Source organism: Anoplopoma fimbria, chromosome 15 (assembly GCF_027596085.1).
Source record: "Anoplopoma fimbria isolate UVic2021 breed Golden Eagle Sablefish chromosome 15, Afim_UVic_2022, whole genome shotgun sequence".
In the NCBI taxonomy this organism is placed as follows: Eukaryota; Metazoa; Chordata; class Actinopteri; order Perciformes; family Anoplopomatidae; genus Anoplopoma; species Anoplopoma fimbria.
The window spans coordinates 822,855-841,375 of NC_072463.1; the positions used below are offsets into that span (position 1 = coordinate 822,855).

Sequence of the window (18,521 nt, forward strand, 5' to 3'; positions counted from 1 at the left end):
CATATGAAATCCACCATCATTGTTTGTTTGTTGTTCTAAAGAGGTTAGACCATAATATTTTCAGTATTACATTTTTCTGGACGTTGCTTCTTTTCCGTTTCCTTTCCACACTCTCCATTCATTTGCCAGCCAGTAAAAGAACAGCAAGACTTAGAAATAACAAGTCACACACACCCACACCTCTAATTAGTGTGTACTTCTAACACAGCATTTCACTAAAAAACTAAACTGCAGCTCCCTCGTCTCCCCGAGCTGAGCTGCTCCACCAAAACAAAAAGCTATAAATGTGTGACACATTCTCATCTCCTCCTGGAGGCCGACGAATCTCCTGCAAAGACGACTTCCTGCATGAAACCTTCAAATTCATAGTCGGCAAGGCTTTCTTCTTTCATTTCTTTATGACTTGGAAAACCTGTTTCAGCCTCCAGAAGCGGATGAATTTGTTCCTCTTGTCCACATCAGATGACCAGCTTTGTGTGGTGCAACGCTGGTGGAGTGGTGCTCTGAGAGAAGTCCTTGAATCCATCGCTGTTTGAAGCCACATGCATCCTGTCACGCAGATCAAATCATCCCTCCAAAGTAAAAGCATAAAACTCCCCGCCCTTTCAAAAAAAGATAAATCCTACATCTCGGTGGCGTTACGCCTCCAGCAGGACGTGCCAGCGGCAGACCTGCTGTCCCCGACTCTCCTTCATGTCCTGCCAGTGGAGCTGCTCCTCCTCGCCGCTGCTGTTCTGGCCCAGAGCGATCCAGCCCACCATCTCCTTGCGCTTCATGCTGCGCCGGTTGTAGATGGAGACGAGCAGCGTGACGTCCGACAGCTGGAACAGCGCCACCTGGAAGACGAAGGTCTCCTTGTAGACGGGGTTGGGCTGACCGCGACGCACCGACGTCTTACAGCGAGAGATCTCCTGACCGACGGAGTTCAGCAGAGTCAGGCGACCATAGGTGTCTGGACCAGAGGGGAGGAAGAGGGGGGAGGAAGAGAGGGGAGGAAGAGGGAAGAAGATAAACAAACGTGAACCTTTTTCTGTCATGTTGTTAATCTAGTATAAACTAGTATCTCCCTTTTTCCTTGAAGCCCCTCTTACAAATCCTCAATTTAATTAAAGTGATTGAGCATACTAAATAAGTTAATCAATGTTCTTTAAAGTGACTATAAGGAACTTTCATTTTGTGTTGATTCTGGCGGTCCCTGTGGACAAACGTGGTAGTGTTTCAGAACACCAGACTCCCTTTAGAAAATCTCTCATTTTACTGCAGCAGGTGATGTCATATAGAGGATCAGCATGAAACTGAGACTGGTCCAGAACCAGTTCAAAGTTCCTCACTGTAACTTTAATGAATATAACTCGTCAGTTTCATGGCGATGATGGACTTTAGGACTTTACATCACTGAGGAGTTACTGCATACTTGGGATATGATTCTCCACATATTATAATACGGATCTTTATCTGACACTGTGTACAAATACTGGGTATTAACAGAATGTGAAATAAATGTATCTTTTTAATTATGATTTGAGGTAAACAACAGCAGACCTGGTGGTCTGTTGATGGCCAGGTTCCTGAAGTGGCTCCCCTTGATGAGCTCCACAGACATGCGTCCCGTGGTGGCGTTGTAGGTGAGACCCACCAGCAGCTCGGGGACGCCGCCGTGCGTCAGAGACTGAGTGGACGAGGCGCTGTCGCTCTGAGACACAGCGGACAGGCTCAGCTGGGAGTCCAAGCTCTGAGAGACATGAACACAGTCAGCAGCGACAAGCAAAGTCAAACACAAACCTGCAGCACAAACGCAACATGAACCTCACCTTGAGGTTACTGCGAGGCTCCAGGACCAGCGTGGTCTCCATCGTCCCTCCGTCCGGGTCCAGCCCTCCTAAACGCAGAACCTTCTCGCCCATCATCTTCTCGCGGGACATCCGGGACGGCCCCAGAGCGTACAGCCGGAACCGGACGGCCGACATGTGCAGCTCCGACGGCTCCAGGCGCGAGAAGCGGAACGTCTCGTTGAAGTGCGGCAGCGAGCCCTTCTGCACCAGCGTCCTGTGGCGCTGCTTCTTGGCGGGCAGAAGGACCATGTGCACCTGCCAGGAGTCCATGCCGCTGCGGGCCTTGTCGGGGATGTCCCGCGCCGCGATCACCGAGACCAGCAGCTTCTCCGTGTCGGGGTGGTACTCCAGAGAGAGGACCAGGTCTCCACATGTAGAGATGGGGGGGCGAAGGGTGGAGGTCAGCGGCTCAGACGAGACCTCGTCCTGGGGAGGCTGCTCTTGCTGAGAAGATGGGGAGAATAAAACACATCAAGCTTATTTATAAGTTCATTTGTTATAGATAAATGAAAACTTCTTTCTTCTTTTAATTTGCCAGGCAGGACTCCAGGAAGTCACTGCTCCCGGAAAACAAACCGTCTGGCACATAATCCCTCGTAACAAACAGCAAATTCTACGTTTTTATACTTTGGTGTTTTGTGCCGATTCAACAAAAAGATATATGTTTCTTAGTTAGCTTTTCAGGTTCTGGTGCTGTAGGTACAAATAACTCATATTTATAAATAATTCAAACAGAACCAGGCTAGCTTTTCCCCCTGTTTACAGTCTTTATGCTAAGCTAAGCTAACAAACTGCCGGCTGTAGCTTCTTTTTAAAGATAAATATGAGATATGAAACCAGACGCTAGACTAGAAACAACTTTAAATCCAACTCTCCACCAGAAATAATCCAAATAATCATCTTCCTCTAAATAAAAACAAACACAAAAATAAAGACAAATATGAATCTGACAACAAACTTCCTTCAACTACATGTCTTGTGTAATGTGACTGAAGCATGTTGGACAGGTTCTGAATGAAGAAGAGATGAATGAGAAGCGTGATGCTGAAAGGTTCTTTTATCCTACGGAGGGCTCTGTGGTTGCTGATGATCTCTCAGCCTCTGGCCTCAATGCTGCAGTTTATTTATAATTTATCACACAATCAGCTGAGATACAAATAGAAAAGCAACGGAGGGAGAAGAATCTACAAACAACAAAGAATCACTTTGATCCCTGAACATCTGAACGAACCCGCCCTCCTCATCAGATCCAGAAAACAACGCTTGCTTTGCATTACGATCACAATTATTATTATTTTTTTATGCTGCATTTTATTCATAAAAGGTGCTATACAAATATTATTATTATCATTTTTATTATGTTCTCTTTTATATAATTATCATTACTATTATCATTGTAATTATTTTATTAAAATATTGTATTTTTTATCTTTTGTTTTGCTCTTTAACTTAGTTTTTTTTGCTCTTAGATGCTGTCCTAGAATCCTAGATTAATAATAAATTCCTCTCTAAAGGACTGATTTCTGCACCAGAATCAAAATATTGAAAAATGTTATTGTGCTTAATCATAGATCCTATGTTTTCTATTAATATTAGTATTAACACTATTGTTATATATTGTAGTTTACATACTTTAAATAATTTTCAATATTTATTGTTATTTTATGAATTATGTTATACGTTTTGTGAAATAAGCAGATTTCTTGTTACCTTGTTGAAGTAAAAATAAACTATTTATCAAATATAAAGACTTCTCATCACTGTATGATTCTACAAAAGGAAAATCTGAGCAGAAATCCTGTCCTGAAGGATAAAAAACCCTCCTCCTCCTCCTCCTCCTCCTCCTCCTCTTCTTCTATGCAGCCAATCTCAGCCTCCCGTTCAGTCAGCAAACACAACATCGATTGTGTCGTGTGTTGACAGAACTGTGCTGAGTGTCACCGTCGCCATGGAAACCGAAGCGAGAGATAAGATAAACACAGAGCCGCCGCTCGGGTCTATTGAATGTGAAGGTCAGGAGGTCAAAAAACACCAGATAAACGTTTACTACTTCTTCCTCTGTAGTACTAGGCTTTACTGCGTAGTACACAGGGATGGGAGAAGTTTCTGGTACTTTTCCCAACATAATAGAAATTAAATCAGTTGTACATGTTCGATATTACACATATTGTGCAAACTTTTTGCATATTTTTACGTAACTGCATATATTCCTTGGTAATATAATTTAGTCTTCCCTTTTATTTCGACCTTTAATGTTACTTTGTTCTAATTTATTGATATATTCTATTCAGATTTAAATATTTGTAATAGTTATTAACTTTGAATGAACAGAATGTTTAAACTTGCAGACTTTGGGAGAAGTAAAGTATCTTACATGAAGTTAACTTGCAATATTTGCTCTGAATGTGATTTATTTAAAAATTCCAAGTACACTTATGATATTTCTGTGCTCATGCATACTGAGGGATTTGTGCAACCCCCCCGCGCTCCAATACATTTATTACTGTATGTCATTGTGTTCATTTTAACTGTGACCTTCTGCAGGTGAAAAAAATATATAAGAATAAATAAAGAAACGTTACTCAAATCAAGTTATAAAAAACTAAAGAAATTGACTAAATATGCGTTTTCATTCCTGTTAGTTTTACTGTTTCCTGTAAAAGTATTTTATTACATTACAATTATCGTAGCACTACTAGTTGAGATAGTAGTATTATTAGCAGCAGCAGTACTAGCTTCAGCATTAGAATGAGCACCGGCAGCATTGTTCTATAACTGTATGAATAAACTGCTACAACATTACTCTCCAAAGGTTCTCTGCAGCTCCACTGATCCAAAACCTTGTCCGTTATTTATGAAGCGTTTCTAGATGTCAGTATCACCCTGTGTGTGTGTGTGTGTGTGTGTGTGTGTGTGTGTGTGTGTGTGTGTGTGTGTGTGTGTGTGTGTGTGTGTGTGTGTGTGTGTGTGTGTGTGTGTGTGGGGGAGGTGTTTGCTGCACAGATTGCTCCCAATTTCAAAGTGTGATACGGTGACTGGGAGGTTGTTAGATTCTACATTCCCACTCTCCTACATGAACCAACAACACACAGAAATACACATTAAGTAAATGTATGCACATATTTATGCACGCACACACACACACACACACACACACACACACACACACACACACACACACACACACACACACACACACACACACACACAGTGATTATTATTCATGAGCTTCTGTTTGTCAGCCAACGCAGCGTGGAGAGCGAAAGGAAATATATCAACTATTTATACGAAACCTCGAGGCCTCAGAGAGCCGTGTTCTGTTTGTTTCTTCCAAAATGAACCTGAGAGGATAACATGGCAGAGTGATAATCCTCTCACAGCTGAGTGACGATGACGATGACGATGATGATGATGATGATACCGCTGCCAAGAATGATGGGTAACAGCAGGGCTGAGGTCAGCGCACTGACCCCGTTAAGTAATTCCTGCCTTGGCTATTTATTTATTTATTTTGGGCGGAGAAGGTGTGAAATGTTGTTGAGGTTTTAGCAGGATTTGTCTTTAATAATAAAAATAAAGATAAAATCACTGCAAATGACTCCTTAAAGGCCCCGAAGAAGTGTCCCTTCAGTCCCCTCCTAACTGGTTATACTGGTAAAAGAGACGGGATGCAACGTAAACACTCCTCACTGGCTTGAAGGGGAAATTGCTGGAAAAAGTCAATATTTCCACCAATCAATTATAATTTACAGTTGTCTGCTTGTTGTTTCCAATGAGATTATCTTTGTTTCAGACACAGACTGTATATAAGAAGTGGACGTAGTCATGGTGACGTCACCCATTGGTTTGTAGACTGATGTTTAGAAGCCTCGAGATCGGCAATTTTGACGTCGCCATCTTGGATTACGTCCAACACCGTGGGTTTTTTTTGCAACCAATAAACGGAAGTGACTTATATTTGTCCGAGTGGAGCCGATGCTTCATGAGTTAAAGCTGCATTCTCTCTCCTGTCCACCAGGGGGCGACTCCTCTGGTTGTATAGAAGTCTATGAGAAAATGACTCTACTTCTCTCTTGATTTATTCCCTCAGTAAACATTGTAAACATGAGTTTATGGTCTCAATCTCTAGTTTCAAGTCTTCTTCAATACAGCATGATGTTCATTTAGTAAATGATGCTCCATTTAGAGTCAAACAGACCATAAAGCAGGGGATGCTTTAGGGCGGGGCTACACACTGATTGACAGGTCGACACCAGAGACGTATACGGCGTCTCTACGTCACTCCTCCTCAGTCCTAATATGGTCACTTCCTGTTCATCTGTTGCGAAAAAAAGGAATAAGGGGATGGCCAAAATCCAAGATGGCGACGGCAAATTGCCAAACTCAAGGCTTCAAAACATCAGTCCACAAACCAATGGGTGACGTTGCCATGACTACGTCCACTTCTTATAAACTATATATCGTCTTTTCACAAAGGCCAGTTATTTTGGTTCATGTCAGATAAGTTCGGACAATTTTATACGAGAAAGTTTGATCCTTTCAGTATCTTAAGCACAAAACCGGGAGAGCGTCAGAGCGTCTGCAGTACCTCGGGGCTCCAGGCGGAGGAGCTGTCCTCGACGTCATTTTTGTCGCGATCGGCGGCCTTCTCCATCTCCTCGCTGCCGTCTGCGGCATGCCGGTTCATACTCGAGGTGGGACTGTCCCTGGCGCCCGACAACTCCAGAGCAGCAGGTTTATCCAGAGAGACGGCCGACGCCCTCTCGCTCTCCTCTAGGGCGGCAGAGAGCGGGTCCGTGAACCCTCGCTGCTGGCTCTGAGCCTCCATCTCTGCAGGAGGAAGGCAACATGGGAGGAAAGTCAGCATTAGGCTCCTCTGGAGGTCGGCTTTAAATCTGTGGGTGTGAGGACAGGGTTGCAAATATGAAGCTTAGTTAGACTAATTTAAGTTTAGCTTTCCAAATTTGCAAGAATTTAAATATAGAAATAAATCAACTAAAATGTTTAAATAACTTAAACTCTAAACGGTTTGATTAATGTGAACATTATTCAATTACAACCCACCAAAAAGATATTTTGCCCGCCTTGTTTTTCTCGAGTCAGCTGCTCCAAATATATATAGTTTTTGCCAGGACGATAATAAATGTGATGCTATTTGGTTAGCACGTTAGCTGCATAGAAACTAGCATAAAGTTGCATAAACGCACAGTTTTAGGATGAAATTTAAAACCCTCTGAACCACAAATTATTAAAGAAATTCAACTTGTTTCTTTTTTATGATTTATAGCATTGTAACTGTATTATATTGCAAGAAACAATTTTTTGAGTTATTTCTAATCCTAGCCATGATTGTTCTGTTTCCATAGAGGTACAGGACCTTTATTTTGTAGTGGAATTCAAGGCCATAGAGAGAAAAATGTGACAGGAGCGAAGAACGACTCAAAACGGCTTGGGGTTCAGAGGGTTAAAGACCTCGACAGAGAAAATGTTATGCACATTAGGGCCGAGCTTTGTGTTGTCAATCAACTGAATCATGATTTTTATCTCTGGATATTTTTATCCCTCCATAAAACAATCATTTAAGAAATCAAATTAATGGCGATGTAATGAACGGTGTCCCACTATTACGCTTTCTATTAGAAAAAAACAGGTTTAAAACTATTTAAATCTAAAAAAGTAATCCTAACTACAGTTGAGATGGCTGCAGAGTGATTGGGTCCTCTGGTGAACCTTCTAGAAGCTACATGAACCTCGGCTGTGAGTGTGGTGAGTTAACGGAGGCCACATTGTGTAATCCGTCAAACCTTGACCTTTTCCTCCTGAGACAGAGAACAGGCCGTCCCTCGGACCAATCAATAGCAGTTATCTCCAATTCACCATCATTAAGGTCGGTCTGACTGTTACATCGACGGCTGAACGGGGCGTTGACCATGGCAACCGGCTGAGGTGAGTCATCAGGGTGTGTGTGTGTGTGTGTGTGTGTGTTAAATATAAATACCAGTTGAGACAGAGTGACCCCGACCGACCGATGTCACCAACAACCAGCTGCTCGTTGAAGAGACGGCAGGTTAAGTTTGTTTTGGGTTGAACCTTTTTTTACACCCAGGAAACAAGGAAGAGAGGAGAGAAGAGGAGAAAAAGAAAGGAAACGAGAAAAGGAAACAGGGAAAAAGGGAATTGAGAGGAGGAAACGAGGAAGAAAAGTGAGGTGAGAATGAAGGAAAGAAAGGAGAGGAGGAAACAAGGGAGAGAGGAGAGGAGGAAACAAGGAAGATAGGAGAGGTGAGAGTAAAGGAAAGAAAGGAGAGGAGGAAACAAGGAAGAGAGGAGAGGAGGAAACAAGGAAAGAAAGGAGAGGAGGAAACAAGGAGAGAGGAGGAAACAATGAAGAGAGGAAGAAGAGAAGAAAAAGAAAGGAAACTAGAGGAGGAAACAGGGAAAAAGGGATGGAGAGGAGGAAACAAGGAAGAAAGGAGAGGTGAGAGTGAAGGAAAGAAAGGAGAGGAGGAAACAACAAAGAGAGGAGAGAAGAGAAGAAAAAGAAAGGAAACTAGAGGAGGAAACAGGGAAGAGAGGAGAGGAGGAAACAGGGAAGAGAGGAGAGGAGGAAACAAGGTCACACAGGACAAACCAGAGAATATTTGGCATTTTCGGTGGAAGAGTAACTGAAACTTGAATTTGTTCAGTCAACTGAACGGCTCCGGTGATCAGAAGTGTTTGTCAGATATTCAGACAGCTTCCATAACTCGCTCAGTGAGGTTTCTGTATCGATTTCTGCTTTTTGTGCTACTTTTTATTTATTCATTCACATTTCTGCATGTCAGCGTGTGTGAATATATATCACCACACAGTGACGGTGCTGCCTGGTTCCGGCTCAAATGATAATCCAGATTATGTTTTGGGAGGATGTTGATGATTATCATTAATCACATTTTTTAGGAAGAACACTTTAGGAACCAGATTACTTAAATTTACTACAGAAATACTACAGAAAATGATAAAACATGTTATAATGATCCTGTATTCCTTTTTTTAAAATATCACAACACAAACAAATTGAGTACGACGCCCAAAAGATTACATAAAAAGGAACAAATACAGATTATTTTATATCTTGTATTTAGTTTTTTCCAGTTTTTTCATCATTGTGTGAAATTGAACAAACAGAAAAAAGTAAATTCAACCAAAAGAGAGATTAAAATAAAAGTTATTTTTGATTGTTTCCTTCGAGGTTGCTCTTAAAAACACCACAAACCAGCCGACTACTAACGAGGATCTTAATTAATGCTTCGGTCCGTCCACTCACTCACATCCAGCCTCAGCGGTCCGATCACACGGAGCCTCTCTGAGCTCTTTACAGACTCTAATCTGCAGTAAATACCTTATTTTGGGGCCTTTTGGCTCATTGACACTGGGACGGATTAGTAGTGCAGCTACTGAGATTTTCTGTTTGTAGGAATTTCTATCTGGACAAAGAGGTAAACTGTTGAAAAAGACAAAGATTTTAGCAAACAAAGAGAAAACAAAGGAGAGAAAACAAGAAAGAAAGGAGAGGAGAAAGTACATGAATATTTCTATATTAACAAATAGGATTTGGATGCATGGAAACTAATTGTTTGAGAAATAACCAGACAAGAATAAATACATTATATATTTATCATATATAATATTATTTTATATTATTTTATTATTACATTTTTTTTTATTTATTATTATTTATATATTTGTACAGGTAATTTAAATAGCTGACAAATCAATGTGCACCAATTGATATTTTCTACTGTTATAACGTCATTTGTTTGCTTTGTTTTTGTTGTTTTTGCTTTTAATGTTTTGTGCCTTTCAGTAAACAATTTACAAAATAAATGTATTATTGTTATTATAGAAGAGGAGCCGACCACCGATGACAACAGCTCCCTATTACAGGTAAGAAATATGATGCATGAGAACTTATTGTTTAAGTAACAACCAGACAAGAATAAAACATTATATAATTAAAATATATCATATCATTTTTATTTTTATTTTTACTTTTATTTTTATTTATTTTATTTTTCTCATATGTTTTTCATATTTTTTTCATATTTTTTTCATATTTTTTCATATTTTTTCATATTTTTTTTCATATTTATTTTCATATTTTTTCATATTTCTTTTCATATTTTGTTCATATTTCTTTTCATATGTTTTTCATATTTTTTCATATTTTGTTCATATTCTTTTCATATGTTTTTCATATTCTTTTCATATTTTTTTCATATTTTTTTCATATTTTTTCATATTTTTTCATATTTTTTCATATCTTTTCATATTTTCTTTCATATTTTGTTCATATTTTTTTTCATATCTTTTCATATTGTTTTCATATTAATTAACTTTATATTTATGCAGGTGTTTTGCCAGCACAGCTACATTAAAGTGATTGTGTTGACCTTCACAGTCCGACGGCTCCGTGCTGCCTTCCTCCTGGTCCGACAGGCGGCTGAACTTGTGGCGTCGGCCGAGCGACGTCTGCGGCTGCTGCTCGCTGAGGTTCGCCGCCGCCGAGGTACGGAAACTCTGAGAACGAGACACGGAGATCTCAAACTGCTTCAGGACCTCTTCCTCACTGCCAGAGGAGCTGCAGCCATCCTCATCCTCACCATAGCTGCTCACTGCAAGGACAGAAACACAGGGAAACACACCGGGTGATGAAGAGGAGGAGCTGGGAGAGGAGAGGAGAGGAGAGGAAGAGAGGAAGGAGAGGAGAGGAGAGAGGGAGGGAGAGGAGAGGAGAGGAAGGAGAGAGGAGAGGAGAGGAGAGGAGAGGGAGAGAGGAGAGGAGAGGAGAGGAGGAGGAGGAGAGAGGAGGAGAGGAGAGGGAGAGGAGAGGAGAGGAGAGGAGAGGAGAGGAGAGGAGAGGAGAGGAGAGGAGAGGAGAGGAGAGGAGGAGGGAGAGGAGAGGAGGAAACAAGGAAGAGAGGGAACCAGAAGAGGAAACAAGGAAGAAACAAGAGGAGAGGAGAAAAGAAGAACAAATGGAAAGAGGGAAGAGAGGAAACCAGAGGAGGAAACAAAGACAGAAAGGAAGAGGAGAGGAGGAAACAAGGAAGAAGAGAGATGAGAGGAGAAAGCAGGAAACAAGGAAGAAAGAAAGAGCAGAGGAGAAAACAAGGAAGGAAGGAGAGGAGATAAGAAAACAGAGAGGGAAGGAATGGAAAGGAAGAAACAAGGAAGACAGGAGAGTAGGAATCAGAAAGAGAGGAGGCGAGAGTGAAGGAAAGAAAGGAGAGGATGAAACAATGAAGAAAAAAGAGGAGATTGGCAAACAAGGAAGAAGGGAGAGGAGGAAACAGGGAAGAGAGGAGAGGAGGAAACAAGGAAGAAAGAAGAGTAGGAAACAAGGAAGAAAAGAAAGGAGAGGAGGAAACAAGGAAGAGAGGACAGAGTTTGTTTCAACCAAACCAAGCAGGTTAGTTTAAAGTCTGTTTGCCTGAAACAAGGTTTTAAAACCTTTAGTTTATTTCATTGGTCAAAGTCAGCGGTCAGGTTATTAGCGGTGTGTTTTCTTATGGAATCAAAGGAACACGTTTCCACAACTCATCTGGTACCGAGACTGCTTCCTTTAAAGAGTCTCAGAGGCAAATTCACAAAAAGATGGCGAAGCTTTTGCAGCCGCTAAAAATGCACAAAAAAGAAACCTTGAACTACACTGCCAAGCTCATCCCATCTGCTGAGATATTAGCAAGTATTTAAATTAGATAATATGCGGAAAGTTGTCACCCTTCTATGTAAATTAGCCTCTTTGCAAAAAACAGACCAATCCCAAAGACCCCCATGCAGGGACAGACACATTCTATGCATCTTCTGAGAGCCATTATACCAACCAGGCAAGGGAGGCCAATGCTGAAGTGTCTTAAAATCTGCATTCTCTCTAATGTCCATCAGGGGGCGACTCTGCATAGTATGCTTTAGGGCGGGGCTACTGTGATTGACAGGTCGCTGCAAGAGCAGTTTACAGCGTCCTAAGTGACTCCTCAGCATTCTTAAGATGGTAACTTCTGATGTTAATGGTTGCAAAAAAACAAGATGGGGACGGCCAAATCTCCAAACTCCAGGCTTCAAAACATCCGTCCACTTCTGATGCACAGTCTCTGATACTTACAGACTGATGTTGGATCACAAAGAGGGCTTCTGTCACGATTAAATTGCTCGCCTGAAGTTTTGGGAATCGAACGTAGATAGCGATTGCAAATGATGCACATTTGATGATGAAATCAGCGACCTTCATCGGGTTATTTAGCCAGATAGCTTTCTACAAATCCTCGAAAACAAACCTTCCTAGAGGTCAAATTCATCGCAGGTTTGAAAACGATAATCTGGGTTTAAAAAAGTGTCTTTTTCAACACTACCAACCAGTTCATCACTGGTTCACTATGTTAAAGCCTTATTGTTCCGGTAAAATAATCGCATTAAATACTCATAAAGCCAGTGAGGAGAGAACAAACCCCGTCACTCCGTCTCTCTGTGGAGAAATAAATAAACCCGTTAGCAGAGCGGGGGGGTCGGTCCACTCACAGCATCATTTCAACATAATTGGATAGCAACAGCTGAATGAGTGACGTCAGCTGGTCCCACATTCAGTGATCTGTTTACTGACTGTTTTTTTAATGTGAATGTTAATTGTTTTTTTTATTATTTCGAGTTCATCATTTTACTTTTTAATTTTTTCTCTGATTGCATGTTTATTTGAAATTTGTTTTTGTTTTTATTGTGTCAGTATCTACTTTATTCTCCAATTCAAGTGGTGGAAGAAGTTTTCAGATACTTTACTGCACTAAAAGTCCTAATACCACACTGTGAAGAAACCTTTCTTGCAATCAAACCCAAACTGAAGTAAAAGTGTATCAGTATTATCAGCTGAATGTAGCAAAACAAAAGGTGATCCATTTAAATTCAAAACAATTTCACAAACTGTTTTTTATTTAATTTCATCTTTTAACTGCTTTTATTTTTATCATTTATATTTTTTTTATATTTCTAGTATATCATTTTATTTAGAATTGTTTCCCTTATTGCATTTTTATTTTAATTTATATTGTTTTATTGTGAAAGTTTTCCCTGAGTTTGTTTTGGTTTGTTGAGCTTCACTGTTGTTATGTTGTTTTGCTTTTTCTTTGCTTTGTCCGTCAAAGAACTTTCTAAACTTGTACTTAAAGTAAAAGTATTGATTGATCAGCAAAATGTTTAACTATTATATCTGATGTTTCTTGATTAATATTTAGTGCTGTATTTATATATGTGTTGTCATCTGAGAAGTAACTAAAACTGTCAGACAAATGTAGTGAAGTAGAAAGTCCAATATCTCCCTCTTCGATGTGGTGGAGCAGAAGTATAAAGATGCACAAAAATGGAAATACTGAAGTCAAGTACGAGCAGCTTGAATGAAATAGATCCAGTACTTCAATACATGTGAGAGTTTTCATTGTTCTTTGTTGAAGTGAAACTGTTTCAATCAGACCTACAGTTTTCAGGTTCAAGCTACATTACATATCATTTGATAAATATATAACGTTAACGTAACATAACAGCCCCCTACCTCGTCCGTTTGAGTCCAAACAGGATATGCTGTTTGTTCAGGAAACCGACTGGAAATACCAGAGACTCCACCTGCTGCAGGTGAGAACCAACAGACCGGCTCCGTGTTTGCTCAGAGTTTGACTCACAGTCTCCACCTGCATTCAAACATCCTGCCGGTGGCTACGTCACTTTTTTCTTTCTCTCATTGTTGGTGTAATTAAAAAGCACAAAAGACGTTTTATTTCTGCTTAAAAAGCTTCGTTAAACTTTAAGTATAAACGACTAACAGCCAGAATCAAATGTGTGCAGGATTTCAGCCCACGTGGAGGAAGCTATCACCATAGCAACGTCAGGTTATCACAAAATATTACAAACACTACTGCTCAACACTGAAGTGAGACTCAAACTGTTTGTGGATAAAAGGTGCAAGATACGAGATTGAGAGCATTTCGATTGCCTCTTGACAGCTCTCAACATGGCGACGCCTGATCCAGAGGCTCGCAGCTAACGATGCTAACAGTACAAACTAACAACAGGTGAACACCTGAAGGTAGGTGCTAGTTTCCATGCCGACGCCGGTCAGTGAGGACAGCGTTCAGCGTGATTTCTGTCACACTGAGGTCAATGGGGGAAGCTGGTTGTAGTTCATTTCATCCAGCGGGCTGTGATACTGAGATACTGATAGTTGTAGTGTGAAGTTCAGAACGTCGTCACTCCAGCTTTGCACAACTCCTTCAAACAGGATTAGTTTTAACATTACGTGGTTTTCTATTGATCTACGGAAGGCTTCAGAGGACGTTATTAGGAAATTGACCCTTCGCTAAATCCCGCAACTCAAATCCAGGCTCATCATAGCGTAGCATCGTCTAGAGCCGACCAGGGTCCAACAACATAAACTCTCATCAGTGGTTTCAGATGTTCTTCTTGTTCAGGCGGCTTTAGTGCATTTGGAGCTCGTCATGTTTGAAAGGACATATATGTTACTCGAACGTTAGTGAAGCTAACATTAGCAGAGCACGTTAGCCTCTCTCTTCCCGAACCCAACACACATTCATTGGCTCGGCTTCTTCTAGTTGCCGTCCTGGTGTTCAGGAAGAGGAGAGACGATGTCCGGCTCTAATCCTGGTTCTTATTAAAGGTACTGGATAAAAGTGGTCCAAATGGGCCTTTTAGGTCCACAAACACACGTGAATACGTCGCTCAACCAGAAAAACTCAATATTCATATTTGTGAATACATTTTTGCAGTTTATTTAACAAAAACTGCTGGGCATTAGTACGCTTTTAAAATACATTTTAGTGACAATTTCAAGTGACAAATAGTTGTCTATTGATTGTAGAAATGTTTCTACTGAGGCTTTTGTAACAGTAAATATAGAGGGACATTGTTCTTCCTTAATTTCATCTTCTTCTGTGGTGGTTCACTTTTACACTGTGATTTGTAGACTTTAGCTTCTATCTTTATCTTTATAACTTGTTTTCACTGCTGAATCTGTTTGACATACTAGGTATATACTTATAATTAGTGCAATTAGTGACCGTGTGGGCTCCATGGTAACATAGTTCTGACGGCTTGATGGAGTAGCAGCGGGGGGCGGGGCTTAACAAAGGGATTATCAAAGTGGTGAAATAAAGCGTTAGCAAGGGCTTCAAGATAGGTAACTAAACTAGTTAGGGGCCTTTTGGGGGCAGTTGGCTTTAATCCAACATGCAAAAACATATTTAAAATGTCGTTCACCTCCTTAACCTTTGCTCTGGGTGTTCGCAGTGTTTGACAAGTGGGAGGAAAGAACAGAGTTTAACTGGGTGACGGAAAGAGAGGATAAAAGAATAAAAACACTGAGTGTACTTTTCCTTCTGTGTAATTTTTTTCCTCACTTTGTTGACTTTTCTTCAGGGTTGTTATAATGTTAATATTTTCATTGTGAGCTGCTGCAGAGCTTCGTGGCTGCTGACTCACTCGCCTCTTTCTCTCGTTCATACACAGCCGCTCGCCCACAGGAACCGCTGCACAAATACAAACTCACCCACGTTCTCTTTCTGTTACTGTAGAGTTTAATTGGAGTCATAATGCATACAGGAGTCACGTACGCTCTCCTCTCTCCTACTGAGATGTTTCAGGTTTCATAAAAGGTTGAACCTTGGCTAGAAAGCAACCACGCTCACAGATGATCTCATAATTAGTCCAACATTTTAGGAAAAAGTCTCATTGTCTTTCTTTACGAGAGCGACAAAGATAAGAAGATTTATATGTACATGTTTGTTTGAGTTTAAGTGATGACAAAATATCTGCAGCTCCATGAGAACTAAGCAAACTCCATCTGCTGACGAAGATCATGTGACGTCACGGCTACTCAATACACCTTGTGGTGAGATATTTTTCAGACGTCTTAAGTTGCCAGGTTTGCTGCCACATTTCGACTCCACCTAAATTTAAGATGGAGATTCAGGAATGAGGCGAGATTCAGGATTATCCTGGCCAAAATTATTTACAATATAATGCCAATTATCCGGAAAATATGCTTTAAACTCCTAAACTATTAAAATGCAATCTCTCAACCATTATTTATTGTATCACAGACACACTTCTTCTTTTAGTGAACTTCTTTTTTAGAGTTAAAATGTCTGGATATAGGTTATCATGAACCATACAGTCCCCCTGCATGAATAGAGGATGAATGAATAAAACAAACACTGTGTGAGTCTGTTCTATTCTTTCATGATATTTCCTGTATGTTTTTTTAAGTCAGGCTCAATTTGATCAGGCTGGTCTCTCCAGTAACAATACCTACGAAAATAATGCGCCGCTTTTAACCCAAGCAACGATCTGCTCTTAAACCTAACTAAGTAGTTTTGTTGCATAAATCTAACTGAGATTCCTGGGAAGACGAAAGTTTATTTTGAAAGACTGTATTCATGTAACGAGCGGAAACTGACATGTGTTGCACGACCTCTGTAGGAAATCACAGGAAAAATGAGAAACCTTTCTTGTAGGATATCACGCAAACCGTGATCACTTCTCTACCATGATAGAGCGCCAAACTGCTTTTTTAGTGACTCGTGTGACCTTATTCACGATTATCCCGATAGTTGAAATTCACCACGATCAACTTATTGTTTAGTGTTTTTTTTTTTATCAAGATCCATGATAAAAATCCTGTTGTTTTTTTGTTGAAATCTGGTTTACAACCAAACTCCTCCTTCATAAAAATCCATACAAAATGATTTATATAAAAAATATATATTCCTCAATGACTTGCAACTGAATTTGACCAACAACTCGTCCAAATTAAATGTCAAAATATGTTGTTTATCATCAGGTAGTGTGGAGAGAAAATAGAGTCAAAAGAGAGAGAAAGAGAAAGAGAGAAGCTGGAGTCCACATGTGATACATTAGATGGAGAGAAAACTAAATACTGCAGATATATTCATGAGCAACATGACATGGCTAGTGTTTAACAATGTCCCAAACTATTATTGTTTCTTAATTGATGTTTTAAGAAACTAATAAATGGCATCAACCCTCACTCCTGCTCTGTAGAAAAGCAAGAAGCGTGCATGTGTGAAAACAATATAAAAAATAAATAATCTTCTCTGTCAGGTGAAAGTACCTCAAGTTACCCAAACTGCATAAAAGTTACATGAATAATTATTTATTTATTTTTATCCATCAATGTATTTGTTCACTCACCGAGCCCCTGGCGGATTCCCTGGCGTGTTTTCTTCCGGTGGGTGTGTCGATGCTCCAGACATGGCATCCCGCCGACGCGTGAGAAACACAGCTTCTTGTTGATGAAGAGGAAGAGGACAGCCAACGCCACGATGAAGACGCCCACCGCCGACAGGAAGCCGATGGCCTCTGGGGGGACTGGAAGGAGGAGGGAGAGGGAGAGGGGACAAACAATGACACACTGATCAGACCACACAAACAGGCAGTCTGGATACACACACACACACACACACACACACACACACACACACACACACACACACACACACACACACACACACACACACACACACACACACACACACAGACACACACAGACACAGACAGACAGACAGACACAGACAGACAGACACACAGACAGACAGACAGACAGACACACACACACACACAGACAGACACAGACAGACAGACACACAGACAGACAGACACACACACACAGACAGACAGACAGACAGACAGACAGACAGACAGACAGACACACACAGACACACACACACACACAGACACACACACACACACACAGACACACACACAGACACACACACACACAGACAGACAGACAGACAGACAGACAGACAGACAGACAGACAGACAGACAGACAGACAGACAGACAGACAGACAGACAGACACACAGACAGACAGACAGACAGACACACAGACAGACAGACAGACAGACACACACACACACACACACAGTACGCATGGTACATGTGATGCACACAGACACAACGAGTGACACTTTAGTATTTGAGTTACTCAAGAGCAGAGTGTGTGTATAAAAAACAACAGCAACTGTGTAGCTGCTGGAAGAAAAGACCAGCTGGGGTTTACTGGTCTGAACCAGCAGCTCAGTGCCTTGCTCAAGAGCACGCAGGAGGTTTTATCAAGCAAAACATAAGTTGACATAAGTTATCTTCTGAATTTATTGTTTGTCGTTTTTTTCACAAGAGCAAACTCCCGTTCTGCAAAGTGAAGTCAAAGCTTCATGTGTCAGAGCTGCATTCTCTCTCCTGTCCACCAGGGGGCGACTCCTCTGGTTGTATAGAAGTCTATGAGAAAATGACTCTACTTCTCTCTTGATTTATTCCCTCAGTAAACATTGTAAACATGAGTTTATGGTCTCAATCTCTAGTTTCAAGTCTTCTTCAATACAGCATGATGTTCATTTAGTAAATGATGCTCCATTTAGAGTCAGACAGACCATAAAGCAGGGGATGCTTTCAGACATTGTGTTTCACAAACAGATTTGAGGATGAGGATTTACTGATGATTTTGGCAAACATAACCTCAGAAAAAGCGTTAGACAAGTATTAGACAAGAGTATAAACTTCATCAAATAAATAAAGAGCAGGAAGGAGCTGCATTGTTTTATCTATTTTATTTCCAAGACCAAGGAGAAC

General features: G+C 40.7%; 1 protein-coding gene across 1 annotated transcript; it reads right to left on the reverse strand.

The window, feature by feature from the left end:
- Positions 1–504: 504 nt before the first annotated feature.
- Positions 505–17,824, reverse strand: syt16 (synaptotagmin XVI). Its single transcript, XM_054614244.1, has 7 exons — positions 17,821–17,824; positions 17,082–17,327; positions 10,265–10,486; positions 6,421–6,662; positions 1,812–2,276; positions 1,543–1,732; positions 505–952 (listed from the first exon to the last, which is right to left on the reverse strand). The coding sequence occupies exons 1-7, from the start codon at positions 17,822–17,824 to the stop codon at positions 639–641; spliced, it is 1,683 nt and encodes a 560-aa protein (XP_054470219.1). The 3' UTR covers positions 505–638.
- Between the last annotated feature and the right edge of the window lie 697 nt (positions 17,825–18,521).